At 50.6% G+C, this 24,942-nt stretch overlaps 1 protein-coding gene across 1 annotated transcript in view; it reads left to right on the forward strand.

Annotated features, from left to right (window-relative positions):
• Positions 1-24,942, forward strand: part of LOC112994486 (mitogen-activated protein kinase 4) — a 70,946-nt gene that overhangs the window by 21,815 nt on the left and 24,189 nt on the right. Inside the window, exon 2 of the mRNA XM_064499825.1 lies at positions 11,315-12,855. Coding sequence (XP_064355895.1) covers positions 12,310-12,855 — 546 coding nt within the window. The 5' untranslated portion in view covers positions 11,315-12,309. The remainder of the gene's footprint in view (positions 1-11,314; positions 12,856-24,942) is intronic.

Consider the following 24,942-nt stretch of genomic DNA (forward strand, 5'->3'; position numbering starts at 1 on the left):
ATGAAGCTTATGGCAGCTTGCTGTCTTTTGTATGCCAAAGGAGCTTCTGGGCTCCCCAGGCCCCTCGTTTGCCTGTCGTCTTCTCATCCTGCTGGGCACCGGGGCCACTGTATGCCCAATGCTGGCACACGTCCTTGCGGTGTGGTGTGCAGGACAGGATTTTTTTAATTTTCCATGAATCTGTGTTGTCTAATAATTTTTTCCTTTAGATCTGCAGATGAAATACATCATGTAACACACCGGTAGTAAATCAGAATCCAGGTATTGCTCTTTTCCACCTTCCCACCACCACTTTCAGCCTGGAGGAGGAGAACTGCGTTTCTATACACTGCTTTCTGTTCCAAAACTTTCTGCAAGACGTGCCTGTCTGCTCGTTGGTCTGTTCATATCAAGCCCAGCAGTTACTGGGTTTCTCTTGGTGTCCGTTCCCTATTCCAGCACAGCCACGTGCGCCCACAGACCTGCTCCATGCCCCTACGCCTTATGGTGCGGGCGCGGTTTTGAGCGGAGAGGTGGAATAGCCTTGCCAGCGGAGGAGTGGGTGGAAGGACATACAAAAGGGGTGTAGCATCATGAGCGTGTCGGTTAAATCCATGCCTGCTGCATGGTGTAGGTGGTACCACCTTGCACCCAACAAGATGTACCCAGTGCAGAAGCACTACTACTGTGCCATACTCACGAAATAAGACTTCTGTTTTAGTGATACGCATTGCGTTTTCCCTGTCAGTGCTTCTAGAACTGTACTAATTATTAATAATTAAGCTGACAAGGCAAAACTTGGTTTCCTTCCATTGCATATAAAAGAAGCCAAAAAGGTAGCAGTGGCAGCGCTCTCTTCCTCCAGAATTACTCCCTGCCACCCACCATTTGGCATTCTTCTAGCACAATGTCCCATCCAAGCCTACGCGGTCTCAGCCCTCCCTGTTGTGTTTGGTTCATATTGCTAAAAGCTCAGAAAGGTGCTCGGTTCCCGGTGGCATAAACTTCCCAGTGTGGTGGGGTTGAGAGCTGGTTTTCGGAGACAGAGCTCAAATCCAACGCGGCACGTTGCCTTGCTGTCGAAGTTATTGGCCCAAGTGCTGTTTCAGATGGGCGCAGTTCCCTTTGCCACGAGGAGTTTTCTGCTACTTCTTGGTTTTCTCTACTCAGACATCCAGGAAACCTGTGCCTAGACTGAGGACTGCAGCGCAAGAAGTACCTCCTAATGTCTAGTGGCAGCTGAAATAAAGCAGCCCTGAAGACAGATGACTTAGGGCTTAAATCAGCTTGATTTGAGGTCCACAAGAAGCTGTGGAACTGAATGCAAGCTGCTGACACGAGTTAAAGCCCAAGTTACGTTGTCCTCAGTGTTATTTTGCTCTGACGTAGCTAATTCAGGTTAGTTACTGCAAGTTTAGGAACGTGACGTTTGTGAGGCAGAGCAAGTTACCTTTCATAGCACCTGGCTGTTCACTGGGTCAACGTCTGCCCTTGGACCTTGCTGCCGGTCCTGAGACCCCACCACTGCCTTCTCGGGGTTTGAGCAGCACATACTCCCTTTTTGCAGTGGTGTAGCTGGATTTGCAATGCATGGGTAACTTTCCCACAGAGATTCGCAGATGGCTGTTATCTGGTTACCTGTCCGATTCACCTTGCTCTCCTTGCAGAGCCTTTGGCATTTGTTTGCCTTCCTTTTCCCTTTCTCCCTGTTTTTCCATCTTTTTCCTCCTGTGATTTTACAAGCTAAGGCATCTCTCTGGCTTTGCATTGCCCACTTAATGGCTGCGAGAACTGATTTATCTGTTCAATACTTGCACTCAAAAGCCAGCATTAGATAATTGCTGCATTGAAGAGAGGCTGTAATTATTTTTGCTTCTAACTACGGGAGCAAGCAGTGTTTGCCAAACTGTTGGGTAACTGCTGGCAGATGCTTTTCAGAGGGTATCCCTGGACTGTCTACATCCCTCCTCAGTGTCATATGTTCCATATATCTTTATTTTAACCATTAACTCCTTCCCTCTTCAAGTATCTACTCCACATTGGCCTGACACATTACATTTGTCTTCATTCATGAGGTCCATGTTTAATGAGTAATTGTAGCAAACCGAAACAAAGCTTAACATTTAATATTTTCCATATCATTACCTTCCGTAACTTCTGTTAGAGGACGGAGAGCAGAAGGGTTTCGGGAAGGATTCCCTGGTGTTTAAAGAAAATGCTGTTAAATGCACAGTCAAGTAACCAGCTGTGAGCCCACTGTTGGGTTAATGGAGCGACTCTGGTGATGAAGAGCTATAACAGAGAGGCCTTAATCTGGCGTGAAGAACACAACAGGAGCAGATTCACTTTAATTTTTGTTTTCTTTTCTTAGTGTCCTTTAGACCAGTGGCTAGTCTTGGGCATCACTGTGCAAAGTCACCAGCTTTGTCACTGTGAGCTTGTACCTGCAGGTGCTCCCAGCTGCGGGACTCCGGAGAGGCCCCAAAGCCCTAGATGTCGATGGGGCAAGACATGAGTTTGTGTGAGGAACCTGGGACAACACGTATGTGTAGCAGAATGATCTGGGAAGTCATGGGAGTGCTTGGGAGCAGTGTGTGTGTGGTTTGGGGTGGTTTTGTAGCGTGGCCAGGCAGGAGAGGTTTTCTTGGCTCCTTAAAATTTGTACGAGTCAGCAGGAAAATATGGTAGGTTGAAACCTTTCATGAGCTGAACATCTGGAAAAAAACAAAAAACCCCAGTGATTTCCTAATGTTTCATTCCTTTTGTTTAATTCACTTTGTAAATGAAGTAATTGCAGACCAAAAATTGCAGTGTTTTATCTTGATAACTTGTAGTGCTCTGACAGCTTTGAACCCTCTTTTCCTAACTGGAAATTTTGTCAGAGGCAATCCTTTTCCCTTAGACCACTTCTGCATGGATGACATTTTCCCGTGGAAAATAACATTTTGTCAGGAAAAGATTCCTGATCATCCACGTATCCATCATGACTTTTTTTGGCTGCTTCAAAGCACTATGCAAACATTGGTCAAATCCTTTGAAAGTTCATTATTAAAATTATTATTATTATTATAGTATAGGGGGAAAAAATGGCAGTTAGTGGCTAGCTCAGGAAAACAGTGACTGACATGTTTAGCTACAGCCCACTGGTAATTTACCCTGATTTTGAGGAAATCTTTGCTAATTTGAAACCCCGCTGATGGTCATGCAGTTAGGCTGATCTCTGGCCTCTTGTTTGGATATTTGTTCCTGGGCACAATTGGTTTCCTTCAGTGCATATTGGGTTCTTCAGCCCCCGGGTTGAAGACAGCCAACAAGTCACTTACCATTTCAGCAGATGCTCCTCTGCTTTTTTGAAAGCCGGTGTGCCTTGTTAGGAGATTCCTCCGGCTCTCATGGGAGCGTGTGCTAGCACAGCCGAAATGCAGAAAGGCTTCGAAACGCAGTTTTAGGCTCACAAGATGCCACAGCACGCTGGCTTTGCTCACCTCATTTGCATTGGGTCCTGGCGAAGAGACATGAGCTCTCCAGTGAGCAAAACACAGATGCAGCTTGGGTGTTTTCTCTGCGTCTTAACTGAATGAGACCGGTGATACGCTCCAGGTCCGTCAGGAATCCAGGCAGCACCGGAGGCCTCCAGTTGACCTGTGATGTGTTAAATGTGTTTGTATCTTGGGTTTCACATTCATTTGTTCCAGCTTGTTAATGCCAGGGGTGTTACAAAGTGTTTTCATATTAAAAGAAGAAAAAGCGTTTTATCATTCAGAATTATTTATATATATATATGTATGTATATTATATATATATATATATATATATGTATTCAGCTGTACTTGCAAAGGGGACCAGAGGACCCCAGATTTGTCTTGTAACAGGTATTTGATTGGAGGAGTTCTTGGGTCTCAGTGAGACCTCTGGGAAGAGAATAGCAAAAAATCTGCTCAGAAGGAGAGGTTGTAGCTCTAGGCCAGTCAAGTGGAGCTGTGAATTTTGCAGTTTTAGTAATGAAATCTTCCAGCAAAGGATGTGTCTGGTCTGCTTTTATAGTAATTCTTTGACTAGCTCAAAGCGTGTGCTGCTTATACAAGCTTACCCTTCATTTCATTTGGGTGATGAAAGGGAGGGCTAGGGGAGACGTGGGTGCTTTCTAATGCTCTTCATGCTCTTTGAGGGTGAAGGAGGGCTGCACCAGTTCGTGTGGGGAAAGGGGGGAACCAGGCACAGCACCAGAAACAAATGCCTTTTGCTGTAGGGAAATGGGAGTTGAGAAACCAATTTCAACAGTGTTTCAGAATGACACTTGTCTGCTCCTTCCTGCATGCTTGTGTCTGGAGCTTTGCTGGCTTTTGCGCTGAAGCACGATGTGTTCTTGCTAAGCGTAGAGGAAAATGCTACTAGCACCTTCCTAGCCAGCCAGAACAGGTTCCCACGCAGCTTTGCCAAGAGCCTGCAGGGTCATTAGGTGGCAAAAATAACAAGCAAGGACACGGGAGAAGGTTGTCCGTGCTCCTCTTGCTAGCTGCTGTCTTCCCAGCTGAAGCTCTTGCGAGCCTCACGAACGGCATGGAGGATTTTACTCGGAGACAGCAACGTTTGCAAGAGGTTCTCCAAGCTCCAAGTCCTGCCGAAATTACTGAATTTCCTTGATGACTGAAATGGAAGCTGGCTTATGCCCCTGGATGGAGTAGCTACCACACTGGGACAGATGGGGAAATCAGTTTCCTGAAATGAAGGGAAAAATCAATGATTTAATTTTGTTTTATCACCGGGTGTCAGTTGTTCAGGGTGTGTGCTAGCAGACGGGACAACCTGTCAGCTGCAGCTACCAAGAGTTCATTTCATCTGCTTCAGTATATGATACTAATCCTTTAATTGGCTGGTAACATGGCTGAAGGCAATAGCAGATGTCAGTGTGTGGCGTAGGGGTAAAGGTCAGTGCTTTGGTTTGGCATCTCTGAAAAACCATAGCTTTGGGGGTTCCATGTTTTCCCCGTGTTTGAAATAGCATCATCCCAGTGTTTTCCCTAAATGCTGTGTTTTGTTTGTGTCATGGCTGCATCTCTCTGGGTTACAGCTGTCATTTTGTGTGATGTGCAACGATGCCTGTTATTACCGCACTGCACAAACGTGGATGCGTTTGGAGGCCGGGGAATCTATGCATCTAGAATTGAAATCTGCTCATGGACATCATGTCAAAAAGGACATCTGAGAGAGTCTGATTGCTGAAAATCACCAGAAACGAGTTCCTGCATGTCTGCCTGCTTCTGAAGGTCACTAGGTAGTGAAGAGATCATGGACTACCAAGGAAAACCAGGGCAGCTGCCTTGCAGCAGGTGTTTTCCTACCATTTTGTAAAGCCTTTTTACATACGTAATGCTCAGAGGCAGGGGTCTCCGGGCAGCCTGCAGCGGTGAGGCCAGCCCTTGCCCACCGGAGGAACGAGCCCCACACGGCAACACCCTCAGGTGCACAGATGGGAGAAGATGGGCACGAGGCGACCGTGAGAGCACGTGCCTTCAAGAAGGGCGGAGGAGGAGGGAGCAGCGGAGAGGGTCTCGGGCTGGGAGGTGAAGCAGAGAAAGCAGCAAAGGGATGAGAGGCCGGGGGTCAGCCCTGCTGGAGCGACGGCCCCTGGGCAGCAGACAGCACGTGGTGGGTACTGCCACTTGGCCGCAATCTTGGATTTAACACCCCTGCTTCGTGAAGGTGGTGCTGAGAATCCACGTGGTTTCCAGAAGTGTTGGTCACCTCAAAAAGTGTTCTTAAGTCATGCAAGATTATTGAACATGTGAGATATTTTCTGAGATCCTGAGGAGTGGGTTAATCAGCAAGGAACTGCTGAAGAGAGAGAGACCCACAGTATGCTCACTGGACTGAACTTCTCTAATTGGACTATTAGAAGAGAAATGTTAGCTATTCTGTAGGCTCCGGCAAAAGAAATGTACTGCCGCATGTGACAAGGGCTTCTGTACTTGGCTTAATGGTGAAAAGTACTTTAGAGGAACCAAAGCCATTTTGTGAAAAGCTATTTGTCTAATGTTATTTCACGCTGCTGCTGTCTCAGAGATCAGCTAAAAAGCCTCTGTTTAGCATTGTTAGGATGACAAGAAGTTAGATTTCCATTTGAGGGTGCCCATCAGAAAGCTGCCCAGACTGCGGCCTGGGTCCATGCAGCCGCAAGGAGGATTTGTGCTGGTGTGCGAGGTTAATCCAAAGAGAAATCCCAGCTTGGCTATCAGACACAGATCGGCTCCTGAGTATCGGACTCCGGGTTTCCTTACCAGGATCTCAGGGACCTGGTGAGGATGCTTACAAGGAAGACTGTTGGAAGTCTTTCCTGGGAGCTGAAAGGAGGATGTGTTTGCTGTGCCCTGTCACGAGTCACCCACCAGCAGAGGCAGATCGAGCCTGGGCTGCTGAAACTTCTAGGTGGCTTCTGACCTGTTTCCTTGGCTAAAAAATGGTCAGCTGGGTAAAATCTCTCAGCGTATCTCTCCTGCTCCCCTATCTGGTGGGTATGGGGGTGCTCAATGCATGCTATGTATTTAGACTGCATTTAATGGCAGGTCCCTCTCATATTGAAAGCAGAGTCCCTAAACACTCTCTCCTGCAGGGCCGGAGCTCGCTCTTTACTCCGGAGAGGTTATCCAAAACGTGGATATCAAACCAGGAGCGCTACTTCAAGGCTTTTCTCGGAAGCGTTGGCGTAGGGAGTCTCAGCTCTGTGAAGCAAAGTGCTTGTGGGGCAGGTCTCCCCATGAGAAACATGCTGCCGTTCCTTGCCAGCCAGGCTGTGGGCGCTTGGGGCATATATGTATGTATTTTTTTGCCTTTTGATGAATTTTTTGCATCTTTTATTCTTGAGGCTTTTCTAAAGGGCTGGCTGATCATTATGTGTCAAAATCTAACTGGAGAGCTGTCTTCATTGTGAAGGAAGCCTCATAAAAATTCATAGTTAGAGGCATAGGAAGGAGTGCTGTAAAGATCACCAGCACAGTTAGACTCCCTGATCTTAGATCCCGTCACTCACTTTGAGCTTGTTGCCAAGGGTGGAACTAACACTGTCTTTCCAGAAGGTGGGATATGGCTTTAGCTATTTGGGTAAGCTCCCCCGGTTATTAGTGGATAGTCGGGCAGTCCAGGAAGGCAGTTCATCTTCTGGTCTTAGAAAGCTGCCTGAGAATGGAAGCAGAGGAGGTGAGTAGAGCTCTCTCCGTTGCTTGAGCATGAGCAAACGCCTGACTTGGGAGTTATAAATGTGGCTAAAATTGCCCCCGCCCTGTGTGTTAGGAACATCTGCACAAATTGGAATTTATTAACTGGAATTTCATGTGTCTTTTAGGCTTATCTCCCAAAAGTAGTGCGTCAGCGGACTAATTCTCCTTTCACGCAGGCTTTAAGGTGTTATTCCTGACTGCTACAGGGGTGAACCGGGTAGGATCAAACAGCGTCTCTGGGAAGTGGCCCAGGAGCTGCATAGGAGCAGAACTTCTCCGTTCTGCGCCGCTTTGGGGAGCGGAGCCATCCAGTGAAGTGAGTCCCACATTTTGCAACAACAGACCACTGTCAAACTTCCCACGTCCAGCACCCTTGGGAATGTTACTGCTTCCCCTGGGCCTGGGGGCTAGTGGCACCCCTGTGGCACAGCCTTGCAGGCACCACCGGCCCGAGGACCTCACATGGGGAAACCGCTTGGCCTGGAAGCTGTGGCCACTTCTTCCCGGGGTTTGGCCATGTTTCTGCTTTTGAGTCTGTGTGCAGTGGTGAATAGCCAACTGGAGACATCCAGGGGCAGCGATTTGAAGGTGCTGAGCACTTTCTCCTCCACCAGTATCTGGTGCTCTTGAAAGCCAGGTTGAAGAGGCCTCAAGTCAGAAGCAGAAACAACAGAAGCACCTGAAAATGATCAAAATAATTAAGAAAACTGACCCTTAATTGCTGTGTGTTTCTCGCAGTAGAGCAAGGAGTATGGCAAGGGTCTTTCTATGGTACTTTGTGAATAAGAAGCCCTGAATACCATTAGAAAAGACAAGGAGACCTTTTAAACTGGGCTTTTGGGACAAGACCCTGAACAGCACGAGTGCGTGGCTGCCGTAGGCACGCTGGCCGTGAGCTCGGTGGTGGGCAGCGGGTGCGTGGCACGAGCAGCAGAGAGGTGAGCTGACCCGGTGTGGGTGTGTTCGAGCGTGGACAGAAGCCGCTGGGTGCTGTCGGGGCGACGGGGAGCGGGCTGAGTTACTGGAAAGCTTCCTGCGTGCCATCGGCAGCAGCGGGGAAATGGCCATGCTCCCTGGATTTCGGGAGCAGGTAGCAGTCCGGCACAGAGTGCCAAGGACCGGTGGGGAGAGCTTGGCAGGACATTTGCAGCTATGTGAGGGCCAGAGGGGTCCTGCAGTTTAGTGCTGCTCTGCAAAATACAGTTCAGACCTTGGCAGATCCTGCAGCCTGTAGGTGCCCCTGGCAGGGCAGAGCAGGGCAGGGAGAGCACCCAAAGCGTGGGTTGCGTTTCTCTGAGAATAGCCAGTAGTGACATATCCACGGACATCAGGGCAAGCAGAGTTGGGACAAAGTAGAGGACCTTGAAGGCTCTCCTTGGACACCTCGCTGCCACGGACAGTGCAGATCCCTAGGTGACACTGTGCAATGCGCTGCTGAGGAGCTCTATGAGGGACAGCACCATCTCTCTGAAGGACACTGATTTTTTAAGGCTGCCCAGTATATGTCTGACGATTTATGGTCTAGCTAGAAAGACAAGCACTTGGCTAGTGAGTATATTTGATGAACTAATTATACTGCATTGCACTTATATATGCAGATTGCCTTTTGTTTGGAAGCTCTTAAAATATTTAGAGGCCGTCAGTGTCTTGTCACCTACCGCGCTTAGCGATTGCCAGGAACCTATTCGTGAATAAAGTGCAAACAGGTTTTCCAGATTTGCGATTTGTATTTGACTCTGTCGTAACGATTTAAGACTTGGGTGTCATGGGGAAGAAGGCCAGAACGCGACTGCCGAAGCATGCAGCCTTCGTTTCGAGTTATCCAGCAGGCACGTGCGTGCGCTTCCCGTGTGTCCAGTGCTTTACTCTTGCGAGTAATCCCGCGGCTGTTCTCCCTGGGAGACGGTGTCAGTCTCCTGCCAAGAGCCTGAAGGCCGCATCGTGTTTGGGTATGCTTTCATATACTGCAATTCAGAAAAAATGTGTCTTTTGGCTTCCTTACAGCAGAGCAGGAGCTGCTGGGGATCGGTCCACCCCAGCCAGTTGCTGACCTGCTCCGTTCTCCTGACAGCGGCTGAGAGCTTTGGACCTGCGGAGGGGTCGCGGCTGGAGCCCGGTGTCCTGGCGGATAGAGGAGGGATGCTGGATTCATTGTCCAAGGAAGGGCTGCCAAAATTTGCTTTTTGTGATTTTCAAAAAAAAATAAAAAAGGCTTTTCGCCCATCCCATCAGTTGCTTAATGTCAGATGCTGTAGCAGGTCTCACGTTACTGTAGCTTCCTTATGACTTGTGGAGTTCACCTCTAATTATAACTAAATGACAATTGCAAAGTAAGGTGAGAAAGAGAATGGTTTGCCTGCCTTGCCTTCGCGTCATTAATATTTGGGCCCCGTGTAAGTGCAGTGGGTTACCTGTGTGTCCGAGAGGATTACCCCAAGGGGTCTTACATGTATGCAGGAAAAGAGGGACGGCCTTCCCATGGCCGCACAGTGAGCCTGCAGCAAAGCCAGGCTTCGGAGAGAGAGGGGCAGAGGGGTCCCTTTGGCATTGCCGCTCATCTCTTTCCGCGGCGTTGCCCTTGCACGTCGGCTGCCCCAGCCGAGGAGGCCTGTTTCGCTTGGCCGAGGGCTGTGTTTTGCTCCTTCCTCCAGGCTCTGGAGCCCCCGACCGCAGCCGGGAGCAACGCCACGTGCATTGGCTTAGCAAAGCTGGCCTGGCTGATGTGGAATTATTTGCCCCCCTTATGAAGGAAATGGTGAGAAATGAAGTCAACTCATATTCTCCCGCCAGGTTTTCCCAGCCCATCTTTATCGCTGGCAAAGTGGACGCGGAGCAGAGGGATTGCTGCCCTCCCAGCGCGGGCTGCGTGCAGAGCTGCGCTCCACCGCGCCGAGCGTGTGACCTGCCGTCTCGGCCTCTGCTGATGAGCAGCAAATCCCCGTGCTCAGCATGACACGAGTCGTCCGTCTTAATGAAGCTGTTCTCCTCCTGTCCCTGGAACATGCTGTACCATTAGCGTTTCTGGAGGGGAAACGAGCTGCGTCGTTAGCCTGCGCTTGCACCCTGATCTGGATAAAGCCGTGAGCTTCTTTCTTTATAACTACGCTGAAACCAAGTGGTTTGTCAGTGTGACGTGAGAGCTTGGCAGCTACCCGCGTTTGCAGGCGCGAAGCCGGGGGGATCCACAGGCTGACACTGAGCTTTACTGTGGGACCTTCAATTCGGTGGGCGTTGAGCCCTTGATCTGGGTCGACCTTGCTGCTTCCAAAGCTCTCGGAAAGCAGGTCGGGGCTCTCGACGGCGTGCTCGACCGCCTGTTAGGGCACTGGTAGCCCTGACGGGCTGACGAGACCACGCCGGGCTCCTGTATTTGGGTACAGCTCCTGGGTCGCGTCCCTGAGCGGGGCTTGTTCCAGCGGCAGGTGGAGGGTTTCTTTTTCGTGCTGTTCACCTACCCATCGGTAAAGCTTATAAATCACGTTAGGTTCCTCTCGGATGAAAGCGGCTGCAGAAATGTGAGATCTTTATTGTAGCTTGACAACTGAGGCAATTTTTTTACTTACCTTAGCTGATACAGATGCAAGTCACGTGTTGGTTGGGAGCACTTTTCCCTTGCATTTACATACAAAAGAGCAAAAAAAACACCTTGGGAAATTGTTGTTTTCAAGCCAAAGTCACATTCGTTGCAAACTGAAGGAAGCCATGGCATTCTTCACCCCCAGTTGCTTAGCAGAAAATGCCTTGCACACCTCATGTACTGCTCATGTAATTTTCTTGCAGTTCAGTTGAGCACGTTTGTGCTAAGTGGGCAGTTGGAGACATAAGTGTGTTGTTCAGCCTTAGCCTTCTGCAAATCACCCCATAAAAATTTCAAACAGATTTAAAAAAAACCCTACAAAATGAAAAGCAAGCGTTACGAGTTCTCTGTATTTCAGCACAAAAAGGGAAGATTAACCATCTGAAAAATGCTGGTAAGGATGTGTGTGTTTGGAGGGCATAACTAACGCATTTCCCAAAGGTCGCAGTTTTGCTGGTGTTTAACCTTCAGGAAGAAAGCATTTACATAGCAAGTGCCTATCCAGTGTTAATATCAAACGAGCCAATCTCTTCTTTTCTTGCAGCACACGGGCCGAGGCCTGCTGAGGGATAGCCAGACGGCACGATGCAGGGAGCTCCCCCAGCGATAAGCGTTCCACCCGGCTCTAAAGGTCGAGCGACGCTTGGGTTCGCCAAGGGACGACATGCAAGGGCGAGGTGTTGGGGCCGCAAATGAGGAAACCTCCTGCGCTGAGCCCAGCTGATAGAAAGTGAGTTGCAGTCCAAGAAGCGTTCATGTCTGTCCAGATCGATACCTGCCGGCAGGAAAATGGGGTCCGTCCGCAAAGCAGCGGGGACGATGAGAACAGCAAAGCCGTGCTGATTTCCGAGGAGCAGGTCCAGCCCCTGGATGCGCTTCGCTGGTCCGCGTGACGCTGTCGCATCTCGCAGGCAGAAAGGCTGTCAGGGCAGCGAAGGGGCTATGGGGTGGCTCTGGACTCTGCCCCGCCGCAGTGGGCTCAGTGCTGGCCGCGCCGCCGGGCGCCTGCCCTTGGACTGAGGCTGCAGGGCCAGGCGACGGGACAGCCCATTTGTCAGCACGAGCAAGCTCAGCATTTCAGCATTGTCTTGGAGACTTCAGGGAAGAAAAACAAGAAAGTGGCTGAAAAATGTAGTAGTGCTGATCTTTTAGTAACAAGAAAAATCACCTTGCTGTGTTTTGATAGAGAGAGCTACTTCTTCACCGCATTTGAAATACCCACGCTGTTTGGAAAGTCTCCTCTACCCCTTGATTCCTTATCTGGTTTAAAACATTTTATTTGTGTGTGTGTGTGTGTGTGTGTGTGTGTGTGTGTGTGTGTGTGTGTGTGCGCGCGCGCTCATATCTATTTTTAGTGTGTCTGCATGTCAGGAACCTTCTCATCTTGTAATCATGGGCTCAGAGCAAGAAATCCCCCAAGCATCTGTGGGTAGTAATGACTTGCTTTATTTCAAAATGCATTTGTGATCTGGAAGTTCTTTGACTCTCCCAGTTTTTCAAGTGAAGAAGAAGAAAAGGTGAAAGAGGACGGAGCCCGCGATGGCAGAGAAGTGCGACTGTATTGCCAGCATGTACGGGTACGATCTAGGCTGCCGCTTCATTAATTTCCGGCCCTTGGGCTTCGGTGCGAATGGACTGGTGCTGTCAGCCCTTGACAGCAAGAGCTGCCGCAAAGTTGCAGTGAAGAAGATCACCATCAGCGACGCGCGGAGTATGAAACACGCCTTCCGGGAGATCAAGATCATCCGCAGGCTGGACCACGACAACATTGTGAAGGTGTATGACGTGCTGGGACCAAAGGGGACCAACCTGCGTGGAGACTTTTTCAAGTTTAACATGGTGTACATCGTTCAGGAGTACATGGAGACAGACCTGGCTCGGCTGCTGGAGCAGGGGAAGCTCACCGAGGAGCACGCCAAGCTCTTCATGTACCAGCTGCTCCGAGGGCTGAAGTACATCCACTCGGCCAACGTGCTCCACAGAGACCTGAAGCCGGCCAATATTTTCATCAGCACGGAGGACCTGGTGTTGAAGATTGGCGATTTTGGGCTAGCCAGAATTGTGGATCAGCATTACTCACATAAGGTATGTGACACAAACTCACCAAGATTATTTCTCTTTTTGCGAGTTGCTGTTCAGGATGGGCAGGTGTTGAAATCAAATCGCCTGGGTGCTCTTGCTCCCGGCCCTGTGAGGAGCCAGCCGGGTGGTCGCCTCCACTCTTGTGGGCAGCGATCTTGGTTGCGGTCATGCTGTACCAGTTGAGCCCTGGCTCGTTCCTCATTTAACACTGCCGTGGGAGGAGATTCAGCAGCCTGAGTGTTTGCTGCCTGCATTTGTGCTGCTTCAGTCCCCCAGTGTGTGCACATGTGTAACAGAAGCAACAGGACCACAGTGTTTCTTCTCAGGAGAAACTGTTCACTGAGCCTCGTCAGGGCACCTGTAAATGCTATTAGGATTCTTGCTGCTAGTGTTCACGTTCTCTTTTCTAAGCCAGGAGGTATTTCCTGGGCGTTAGTTCATGGGTTTGGCTCTCCCAAGCACACCGTGGGTTCAGGGCAGAACAGTTTTCGAGCTCTGCAAAGTGAGGAGCAGGACACCATAGCTCTTCAAGTGCCATTCAGATTTTTTTTTTACCACTTTATATCAGGCTGCTGCTTTTCTTAATGGCTATGGGGGTTGTGTGTTTGCTTGTTTTATTTAAATGACTAAACTTGGTGTTTCTTGCTTTGCCTCTTTCATAAAACATGAGCTGTCATTCACCTCTGCAACAGAAGTATGTGAAAAGGGTATCTGACTCTTGTTGGTAGACATTGTATTTGTATTTATCCTTGTTTTTGTGCCAAGTGTCCTTGGTTTTTCAGTTGCAGAACGTTTCTTCTTCCAGCATTTCACTCCACGTCCTAGCTGGCATCAGCCATTGCACAGCCGGGAACCGGATCTTGTGATGCCGATCAGATTTGCTGCTGTCTCTCTGCCTGTATGTTCCTCTACAGAGAGATCAGAGAAGACAATTTCTCTGCTGTCCCTCCTCCGCTCGATTGCACTGTTAAAACCGCAGCTCTTCTGGGACGAGCTTACAGTGGGATGAGGCTCATTAGTGCTGTATGTGCATTGCTGAGCAAATGCTCTGATAGTGGCTTAGTGAAACTCCCCCAGCGTCCCCTCCAGCTGTGGCACGGTTGAGAGTGGCCTTGCAGCTGGGAAGACACCCAGTCTATACAAGTGTTTCCCAAACCTAGGAACTGCCGCAATCGAGGTTGCTTGTGCAGCTTGGTTTGGTCCTTTGTCCTTTTTTTGTCCAAGCATCTTTCGCCGTCTGATGATGTACGCTTCCCCAAGAGAGATGCTGTTTTGTTCAGTACGTGGGCTTGGTCTGCCCTCGGCTCAGCGAGGGCTCTGCAGTGCCAGAGAAGGTATTTGCTGCAGGATCCTCTTGCAGAATTATTTTGCCTAGCGTAGGAGGTGTGGGCTACGCGCAGGGTTGATCGCATGTGGACTGTTAGAGCAGGTCAGCGTTGCTGTACCGAGCTGGTGTCCATGTTGCTTAAATTGGTCTTTTTAGACAGTCGCTAGCAGCATGCTTTTTGTTTTCTGAGATCTGCTTGAGACAAGCCTGTGTAAGAAAATGTTTTCCTTTCTTACAATTTATTTAAAGCTCTTCCTGTGCATTGGCTTGAATTCAAGGCGTTTCATGGTTTTTGAGACAAAAGCTGGCTGCAGGGCTCGTACTGTAGAACGGGCCACAGCCTGCTGCTCCCGTCCTAGATGGTGAGGACCCGGGTTCAGTCACTGCTCCTCTGTCAGGTTTGGGGTGTTCGAGGCACTAGGCAGCAGGAGACAGTTTCTGTTTGTTTTCGCCATCCTCTGATGGATAACCCCACCGAGGAGCCGTGCACCTACTGAGGCGGGGAGGCCGGGCATGCCCTGAGGAGTCGGAGCGTACAAGCTGGTTGGGTGTGAAGCATCTCCAACCCCAGAGGCCGTAGGAAAGCCCAGGAGGAGATGAATCACTGGGTTTTCACAGTGATCGTGAGGCGTCAGCAGCGGGTGGTAAGCAGGCTGTGGTCTTCAACAGCATCAGCGTGTTATTGAAGAGGTGCTCACGGATTGCCGTCAGCGCCGACGATACCAGCGTGCCGTCCCAGGAGGCCGCCAACGGGCTCTGGGCAGCACAGATCCGTGGGTGTGCAACCCCAGTACTGCTGAAGCCCGCTCTCCCCGGGCTCCCAGCGCCGGCGAGCAGAGCAGACGCCCTTGCTGCTCGGTCTCTCCGTTTGCAATTGCGTCCGAGCCGGCAGGATGAAAGCAGGAGCCGATTTCAGCGAGGGAGGGGATGCGAGACGTGTTGTGCTTACGTTATCTGCGTGGCTGCTAGGCTGAGCGCGGGGGAGAGCCGGTATTTGCCTCCCAAGGGAAACTCCCAGGATTTGGCACCAGCTGCAGGGAGATGTTTTATTATTTTCTGCGATAAACTGACCATGTCTGTGGCTGTGAAGGCACCCCGAAGCAGAGACCTTGCCGTACACGCGAGGTGGGCTCCAAGCGAGGGGGGAGCCTGCGGGTGCGGTGCCAGAGCAGTGGTCGGAGGCCCTGCTCGAAGGCACGTGGTGAGAGCTGAGAGGGAAACGCTCAAGCGCGGAGACGTATGGAAAAACAGCATCGGGATTTGGATGTGCCATGGGTGGAAGCAGGAGCTGGAGGAGGCCTGTCGTAAGGAAGGATGGAGAAGGGGGAGATGGGAGAGCATCCCTGCCAGCTCCGCTGCATCCCTGCCAGCTCCACTGCACGTGGTCCTCTGGGAGCAACGCCGGGGAGCAGCAGCCTGCGCGTTCGCTCCGTGCTCGGCGCTCAGCTCACCCCCTCGGGGATTTATGTCTGTAGGAAACGTCAGGTTTAGCCCTATAAATTTTTTTTTTTGCATCTACTCACTCCGCAGTGCGGTTTCTCTCTTGCTGGATCTGTCCTGTCTTCTGGCATGCAGCTCTTGTTGGTAAGTTATGTCTGCTTCCGTAGATTTCCTTACGGCAGAGACAACCCTCATATGTTACCTCCTGTGAGCTGCTGAAGATACGTATTTGCCAGTCTGTTGATTTCTCAGTACAAAAGCAACGAGATCCCAGTTCCTGCTCAGTGTATGCTGCTGCTGCGTCTCCCGTGGTCAATAATTAGTGCGTTTTGCGATGGCCAAAGCAGTGGTGCTGAGGGCGGTATAAGGGTTCATAGGTTGGTCCATCCACTGTTCCTTCCTGTTAAAAGACGTCTTCTCACTGCATCTGCTTGGCCACACACTGCTACAGGCAGGCTAGGAGACCTCTAATGCCCGTTTGGACCCAGTCTTTTGACATGGAGGATCCACAGGGTGTTATGGCTCAGGATGGTGGCCGGGAGCGAGAGGATGAAGTGCTGGTGAAGGCACCAGGCTCGGGACCAGAGGTTGCCTGCGGCTCCAGGCAGAATCGCAGTAACCGTGTTGCTGTGACGTATCACCGGTGCCAACAGTAAATTCTCAGTGAGTGACAACGGCTGTAAAGCATGTGTTGTCGAAGGGAAGGGGGTGAGTAACGCCGTTCTCTGCTGTCTTCACAAAAGGAGTAGGCAAGGCAGAGAGGACAAACGAGCTACGAACAGCTCCTGATAGGTTTGCTGGGGGAGCTGGGCAAAGGAAACAGCTAAACTTTGGCGTGCTGGACCGTGGGAGCTGCTGCTGTATGAAGCTGCCTTGGAGAGTGGCCCTGGCAGGGTACGTGATGCTCTGCGGCACGATGCACTGCTCAGCAAAGACCAGAATCAGAGGGAGCATCCGACAGAGGCAGGCCGCGTTGTCTTCTGACAGCCGGCTCCGGAGCGGAGCTGGTGCTACGGGGAGCCAGGTACGCTGAGATCCTGGGAGCAGGGATGCCAAATCTGCAAGGAGCGCTGAGATCAGATTGTGGCCCTAGTATAAGCTCAGTAGATAGGAACTTCTGGGTTTCTGGCCTAATTGAGGATGCATTTGTGGAGTGCCTCAGTTTCCTGGTCCATTGGTTGGACACAAGCCACAGAAGTCTGCGGGATGTGTTATGATGCCCATGAGCTGCTTAAAGCAAATTTGTTCATTCCCTTTTTGTTGTCTTGGAGACTTACAGGAAGCTTTTTGGGGAGGGTTCAGTACAATCCTTTTACAAAGATGGTAACTCAGCTGAGCGATTGCCTCCTGAAATGGATGAGACAGACGGGAATGATTGCACTGAAGCAGTTTTGCAGCCTGTGCCCTCTTGCCTGTAAGTGTTGGCAGAGGACGCGAAGCCCAAAGCCCCGGTGGTGAGCGTGTGCCAGGCCTGGGTCTGGGAGGTGTCGCAGAGTGGCCTTGGCCAGGAACTGTGTCCAAGCGGTGTAGGAGAAAGCAGAAGCGCTTGGGTCACGCTGAGGAGCAGCCTCCGCGCTGGCTCGCTGCCCCAGTGAGTTATGGAGCCTGAATTAAGGATTTCTGCTTGCAAGAACAAGTGCAGGGCATGTCCTGAGGGTGGGCTCCGACTTGCCGTGCATTACTTTACAGTGTAGATACACAGGGACCGGGCCGATGCGTGCAATATAGATCCATTGCTGAGGACTTGAACATCTCGTTTTCAGGAGGCAGGGTGTAGCTTTGGGGAGAGCTGAAACTATCGCTTTGGGAAAAGCAGTGGTGTCCTAGCGAAGGTTGAACGGTGGAGGCGGTAGCACAGCACCATCGCTGGGTGCTTGGTGGATGCCGGACTTATACAGCTCTGATTTACTCGTATTTGGAAAATGCTGGCAAGAGGGTGAACCAAAGTAAAACACGAATAGATTTAGGATTCAGCTACTCTGGGTACTGTCTAGTTGCTACATGGCTTGGAGCACTCAGTGACCAGATTTTTCCTTTTCTGCAGCCTGCTTTACTCTGTGTGAAAGGGTTAAAGGCAATGAAAATGGGTGAGAACTCTCTGTAGTACAGAGTCCTGATTCTCATTGATTTTGAAGGCCATTACAGTTAATGCCATCCAGGCAGGAGCTTTAGAGCCCTGGAAGTTTAATGAACTTGCTGCTTCTCAGATAGACGCTACATGCTGCAAAAAAGGTGTCTGTGCTAGTGGGACATTGCAAACACCACTCATTTTAGCTACCCTGCTGCTAGATCCTGCCGGTTCTGCTGTATTTATTCTTGCGCTCTCTGACCTGCCAAGATACACGGTTCTTCGCTGCCTGATCACAGATTGCTGTGGTTCCAAGAGAGAGCAAAACATCACGTGGTCCGCGCAAGGAGACATGATACAATCCACAGCCGGTTTCCGGTTAAAGTTACTATTTGGTATTTTAAGATGGTAGGATAAAATCTTTTTCTTTAGCTGGACTTTTGTATGCAGGATTGCCAGTCTGCCTTGATTTTCATGTTTGTGATAGGGTTTAAATGTGCTTTGCATCTAAGGATCAGTGGGTTTCTGTCTGATACGGCTCTGGGTCAGTTGGTGTTGCTTTACAAGCGAAGGTAAGGAAGGAGAGCAAGAAAAAAATGGAGAAAAGATGATCTCACAACCCTAAAGCTGAGTCCTGATCTGTTCTGGTTTTGAGTTTGGGATTTGGGGGAAGAACAAACCCGGATTAAGGTGAAAGAAGATGGTGAAGTGGCACATCACGGTAGCTCCTTGCATTAGTGGAGAGTCCGAGCACCTCTGCAGCCGGCCCCTCTCCGGGAGACATGGGGACGGAGGCCTGGCTGCTGGTTCTGTGCTCTCTTCCGTACCTGGTGGCTACTACCCAGCTCAAGAAGAGGCTCCTGGCTTTCTAAGTGTGTGGTTTTTTTGTTTTTTTTGTTTTTATAGTCAGGTGCATTCAAAGGCCTTTCCTGAGAGAGGGTAACTCATGGAAAAAAATGCTCCAAATAAGGCAGTGCTATGTGAATACAGAAAGCAACCAATTTGAAGAGTATCATCCAGTCAAAGCCTGCAAGATAATGTTAGGAGTTGTCTGTCCATTTCTGCTGCAGAATTACTGTTATTTCTAAGCAATTCTCCTCTGGCTCAATAGCAGCCAGTGCTGGGGGAAGGAGCTGTCAGGCTGGATGGTAAGGGCTGCAGCTTCTTTGTGGGATGCACCTTTGCAAAATGCCACTGCTTTAATATTTCCTAGTTCCTCCCAGTGCCGAGAGACTGTAGCGTGGGGGAAAAAAAGGCAAAAAAAACCCCAACAAAAGGCAGAACCCAGAATTGTGCAGTGAGAAATATCTATGACCGCAGAACAGAGCCTAATATAGCAGCACAGGCTCGTGTTAACTGTCGGGAGCTGCCAGCACACATGCTCTCTGCATCACAGTAGTTATTAGTAAATTCTGTTGGTGGGGGAGGACTGTATTTGCCAACTGCAGCAGGCACCATATGCTTAAATCCAGTCATGGCTGTGCGACCGCCCCATGTTTTCCACGTGCCGGGGGGAGCTCCCAGCTGGTGCCGGTCGCGCCGTCCCTCCTGCCACCACGATGCAAGCCGGAGGGAGCGGGTCGTGGTCTGCAGTTGGTCTCATCCGAGCCGGGCGTCATCCATTGGGTTCCACCTCCATTTCGTTAGGGTAAAACGCTGGGGAAGGCTGCGGTGTTCCCGTGGTTAATGCCGTGGTGGTAGAGCAACTCGAATCCAAGTCGCAGCAGAAATGAGGAGCGACGGCAGGAGGACGTAGGCTGGGGCTTCATTCAGTCCTGCGTTTGCTTTCCAGCTCTCCTCAGATGGTGGAGAAAAATCAATTCCTTCCTCTGTTTCTCTTTCAACCTCTGATTTCCTCATCTGCTCATGGAGATTTATAAGCTCGTTGCTCTGCTTGTGTTTCATACGCTGCCCTGCCTCAGAAGGCAAGAGGGAGAAGACCGGGAGAAGACCAAATTTGAAGCTGCTGAGCCCCTGTCCTGCTTCCAGATGGGACTGATCAGAGCAGCAGTCCTTACGTCCTGACTGCTGATCGTGCCAGCAGGCACTAGTGTGGAGCTGCCCCAAAACAGATTAAATCGTGCTCTTTTCTCTGTGGGTAATTCATTGCTAAAAAGATCCGGTAGATCCAAACCTCCAAAGGTAGCGCAGAATTACAGCTCTAGCATAATAGTTTGCTTGCAAGTCTTTGCAGCTGGGATACGCTTAGACCGATGCCTGGGGTCTGCCAGCATGACAAGTCGCAGGTTGTGTGTTGTCGTTTGTCGGAAAGGTTACAGCTACTCTGACCCGATGGTTCTCCAGTCCCAAGCCCTGGTAACCAGCCTGCTAAGTGCTGAAATGGCGAATAACAGCTCCAGTAGACTGTGACCTGTTTTAAACACAGTTTAAAAGTATATGTACCAGGCTGAGTAATAGTCTTTACCTGGCAGCGTGTCTTGTTTGTGTGAATTGCAGCCAGCAGCCCTTTAATTGGGAAGTACATGGAAAGGGAGTGCACTCCGGTGCTGCGACATGCCTTGGAAAACGCTGGGAATACTTGATCAGCTCCAAAGAAAAGCAAACTTGCCTTCATTTCTCGTGCCATTTGTCACGTGTTTGCCACTGAAGACCCTTTCTCCATGTTTTTAGAGTAACTGATGGGCATCAGTTCACTTGAAATTCCCAAATAACAAACGGGACGAATTTCAAGCTGCAAAGTTCACATTCAGATCTGGGTCTACCCCAGAGGCTGTTTAGACCTGAAGGCTTAAAATTCATTCCTTTCTCAGAAAAACACATTTCTACATTTCCTGAGCACTCACATACTTGTAAACATCTCTTTAGGGCACATTATATCAAATCTAGCAGTAGAGAAGACTGCTAAACCCACGAGACGGTCACCTGGATCCCCTGGTCTCTCCTTTCGCCCTGTGCCTTCACTGATGCTGTCATCACACAGCCACGTGGCCTTTTTTCTCCTCCTTCTCACTACTCTTTTCATCGCCTGGGAGTCATTAATCCTGCTGTTTATCCCTCCAGAACATCTCCAAATTAATCCTTTTTTCCCCCCTGTCAGCACTGTTTATGGTCTGAACACTTTGCTGTGCTATCAGAGTTAAACGGTGAGCAGAGGAGCATCTGAAATTAAGATACTGGTAGCTCAGGCCTCCTTAAGATCCTTATCATTATGTAAAACACAGCCAAAGTCAAGTGTTTCCCCTTTCTTAGATCACCTCTTTATTGAATTCAAGCATCTCATTTTCATCTTCAAAGCGCTCGGCGATGCCCCCTTCTACATCTCTAATCTTGCTGCTGCCGGCCTCCGGCAGACCTGAGTTTTCCATGCCAGGGCCCGCGTCCGCGTTCCTTCGGAGGCTGCCGCCGCGTGCGGAGCTGCCCGTACATCCATCCCCGTTTGCAGAGCCGTCCGCCCGTGCCGTGGCTCTCGCGCCCCGATAAGCAGCGATGGCTTGGAGCCGGCAGCCAGGCGTGAAATGCCCCAGGCTCGGTCAGGAGGGATGGCGTGGGACGTGAAGGTGAGGCGCCGGTTACCACTCGAGCACCCTCACCTTGCGGCGGGTACAAGGGACGGTGGAGCACGAAGAAAGCAAAATCAAGGTTTAAAAATTGGGATAAATAGCAGTGACTAGCTGGACTAAATTTAAAAATAATAAACGTTTCAGAGGACAGAGCTGCATCTGGCCTTGCATCTGTTCTGTGCGTTGCCCTGCAAGAACGGACGAACTTTAGTCAGAGCAGAGCTATTTGGGTTCAGTGATTCTGTTTGGAGCAGAAAACGAAAATGGTTGCAATACAGAAATAAGGTGAATTGCTAAATCTCTTTACTAGGGTGAAGAGACAGCAAAGTGATAGACTCCTTAGCCTGTGTATGTCTGAGGTGAGCACTTAGTTACCTGTTCTGTGGAGTTTGTTTAAGGCAAAGAGAGGAGTTCAGAGGGGGAACACAGTGACTCAACAGCAGAAGAAAATTTGCTTCAGAAAGAGGTGGTCCGTCAGCTGGAAAAGGAGGCTCTGGCGCTGGAGGAGTGGGCAAAGAGCAATGGGGGATGTTCTTGGGGACCCAAATCGTGAGGTTGTTGCATTTTCTCGAAGGGAATATGTATGAGATGGGCTCTAGCTGCCTTGCAGAAGCTGATCCCGTGCCTGACGCTGGCGGGTGGAGAGCTTTGCTCTGTTACTTATTTCTCTGCAGCAGATTTGGGGCTGTCGCTGCTTGCCGGAGGTTGTGTTTGGTTTCTCAGATTTCTTTGAGTCTCCTGTCAAACTGACATGCTCATTTAAGGCCTGAGCTTGTTCCCTTTGTTCAGGTCCTTGGCATCTTTTAGTGAGGAGAGGGAGACTGAAGCCTCAGGTAGGTGGGGGGAAATCCTTGTGACCTCCTCCACGGGCCACGGCCACGCTCTGCCTCCCAGGAGCAGTTTTTCATTTGCCTGAGCCTCATGGGCGAAGGCGGGAGGCAGAAGATGTCGGAGCTCTCCGAGACCCTTGCAGAACCGGCATGGATGGCGAGGAATCCCCTCCTGACGTGCTGTGAACGTGCTGCTGCAGCACCGTGCCAGTTTTAAGGCAGGTCCTGACTCTTTTTGTACCGGCCTGCTGTGGGATGCGTCCCGTAGAGGTGGAGGCCTCTTGGCAGGGGCCAGTGAGGTGGAGAGGAGCCATTGCTGAAGGACCATTAGCTTCGGGAAGGCTCGGGCATTTCGGTGTTGGAAATCCCCACCATGCAAAGGTGAGGATCGGTGAGGCCCTCTGGCCTGAGGGGGACTTTGGGAATGCAGTATTTTCTCCATCTAATGCCTTGGGGGGCTTCTGGTAGGACACTGAGGCCCAGCTGCAGAGATATGCTTCGTGCCGTCTGGGGAGAACAAGGGTGATTATTCCTGGTTGACCATAACTCTTTCTCCACGCCACGAGAAAGGTGTGTGCTGCTTGATGGCACGTGTTTGCTCTCCTGACTTGGTGCTGCAGGTACAGCCTTTGCTCCCCATCGCCGTGGGGGGGCCCGTGGGCTGTGCCAGGAGCCGGGAGGAGGTGCGGGCAGCACCCTGAGCTGGGGCTAGCGGTCCTGAGGCTCAGCCCTGGCGATCGGGCCCTTTGCCAGGATGGGTGAGGTGGCAGACGGGGCGGGAAGGTGCCCCCGGCGGTGGCCCGTGGATGGAGCCGCCCAGCGTGCTCTGGCCGGATGCAGCCCCCAGCAAAGCGGAGAAGGGTGTCTGAGAGGGCTTCAAGCATGAAGTCCCTGCACGGAGGCAGGCTCTGGAGGCTCGCTGAGTCTCTAAGTACCATCCGCGGAGACGTTGCAAGGCATCCGTAAGCTGTGGATGAAAACCTGTCCCCTGCGATGGGCCGAGCGTGAGCTCTGTGCCGTCTAGCACCCAGCACAAGCGAAATGGCTCCGGCTCCCTTCTCCCTGCCTCGGGGGCTTGGCTCCCATTTCCTAGGAAATGACCCGCAGCAAAAGCATCACTACCATCGTCATTCGGAAATAACACTCCTCCCAAGACGAGCGGTCCCTGTTGGGAGTCGAACGTGGCATTTTCTCCCCCTGGATCTCGCTTTGCATTCCTCCGAGGTTGGTCCCGGCTTTCATTTGCGTGAATGGCCCGCTAAGGAAGTGCCCTCTTGGAGAGAGCTCTTGGTAAATCGTCTCCAGAAGGCCCTTAAGCCTCTGAAGTCTTTGTTTTGTGCTTGCTCGTCGGGGCAATGTCATAGTTTCCGGTTCATCCGGTAAAACAAGAAGATTCCCAGGTGTGGGATCAAGAGGAAATCTCCGAAAGAGACGGGGACAGGCAACACTCCTCAGCTACAGCCACCAAAGTCACTGCCCTCTGCGTTTAGCTGCGAGGCAGATGGTCAATGAGCTCTCCCGCACGGGCCCTGCACGGCAGATTTCTACTACATCGCCGGCGCTGATATTTGGGGGCTTTGCCCGCGAGGTGCTCAAGTGAGGCCTGCACCCCGCACGGTGAGCAACACGGCACAGCTGGCCCCCGCGCAGCTAGTGCTTCATTTGATTCTGCTCTCCCCACTCCTCTGGCCAAGTATTTAGTGGTCTGAGTTCATTAAATAAATGCATTCTCCGATCCAAAAATGACGGGAATCCATGTCACGTTTCCGGAGCCGTGCGGAATGACGTTTTTATTGCGCTTTGCGCCGTGCCAGGAACAGCGTTCCTGTAAACCGGACCAATGCCCCTCAGCCCCTCCTAGGGCTCTCCTAGCTGCCTTTTATAAATAAATTTTGAAAAATGCTCTGAAGAGGAACCAGCCTGCCTTTGCATCGGGATTATTCCGAAAGCTTTCTTCTGTTTCAATTTTGAGTGCTGTCCCCCCTCCGTCGGCTCCCTTTGAAGTTCGGTAGTGTTTTGCTTTGGCCTTGTTTAAATGGTGGGTGCAGAGCTGTCCCGGTGGTTACGCACCCAACGGCTAAGGCTCAGGTGCAGCCTCGTATCCGGGCTGAGACACACGTTGCAGCTACGCACATAAACGCTTCCAGGCCTCAGCTGGTAAGTCTGCGCGGAGCTACAAGGAAACATGTGAACTTGAATTTCTGCATCAGCCTGGAGCAGACGTGCTCTTGGTTCCTCTTGTGAAGTCTAGCTCAGAAGAAAAGCTCTGGCCTTCTGTGACGGGAAGTTTGGAGCACCTCCAGGTCTTCTCCCTCTCCACACAGGTGCTTCTGTGTAATTCCAGCTTCACTCGATACGCTCAGGGCTTGCACTACTCCAGCATGAAGTGATGAGAACAAGACTGCGTCTGTGATGGGGACATGGGGGAAATGCAATCCACTTAACGCTATCACTGTTCTTTCTGAAATTGTTTTTCCTACTGATGTTACAAGCAACACACAAAATCAGTGTTGTAGAAAGATTAGGAAGAAAAACCATTTTTCTTTGCTTTTCAGTTTCTTTATTATGCTCTTTGATAGATCTTGATGCCTATCCTAGACATAGTGAATTTATCACTTTTGTACATTGTCTGAGCAGTTCTTACACATGATAGTTGCCTTGGGAATAGCAGCGGAGGAGAAGCAGGAAAATGATACTTGAAACTGCAAAAAATAGCATGGGAAGGCTTGAGAGCAAGGCTTGGATCTGAAGCTATTTTTGTTTCTAAATTAACTTGGTATCATTTTTTTAAAGAGATTCCAATGTGTATTTCGGTCCAGAAAGGGCTGCACTGAAGCCATAGGATATGTCATGAAAAAATATGTTCAGTCTTAATTAGCCCTGAGTAGTCTGCTTCCGTTCTTG

Source organism: Dromaius novaehollandiae, chromosome W (assembly GCF_036370855.1).
Source record: "Dromaius novaehollandiae isolate bDroNov1 chromosome W, bDroNov1.hap1, whole genome shotgun sequence".
NCBI lineage: Eukaryota > Metazoa > Chordata > Aves > Casuariiformes > Dromaiidae > Dromaius > Dromaius novaehollandiae.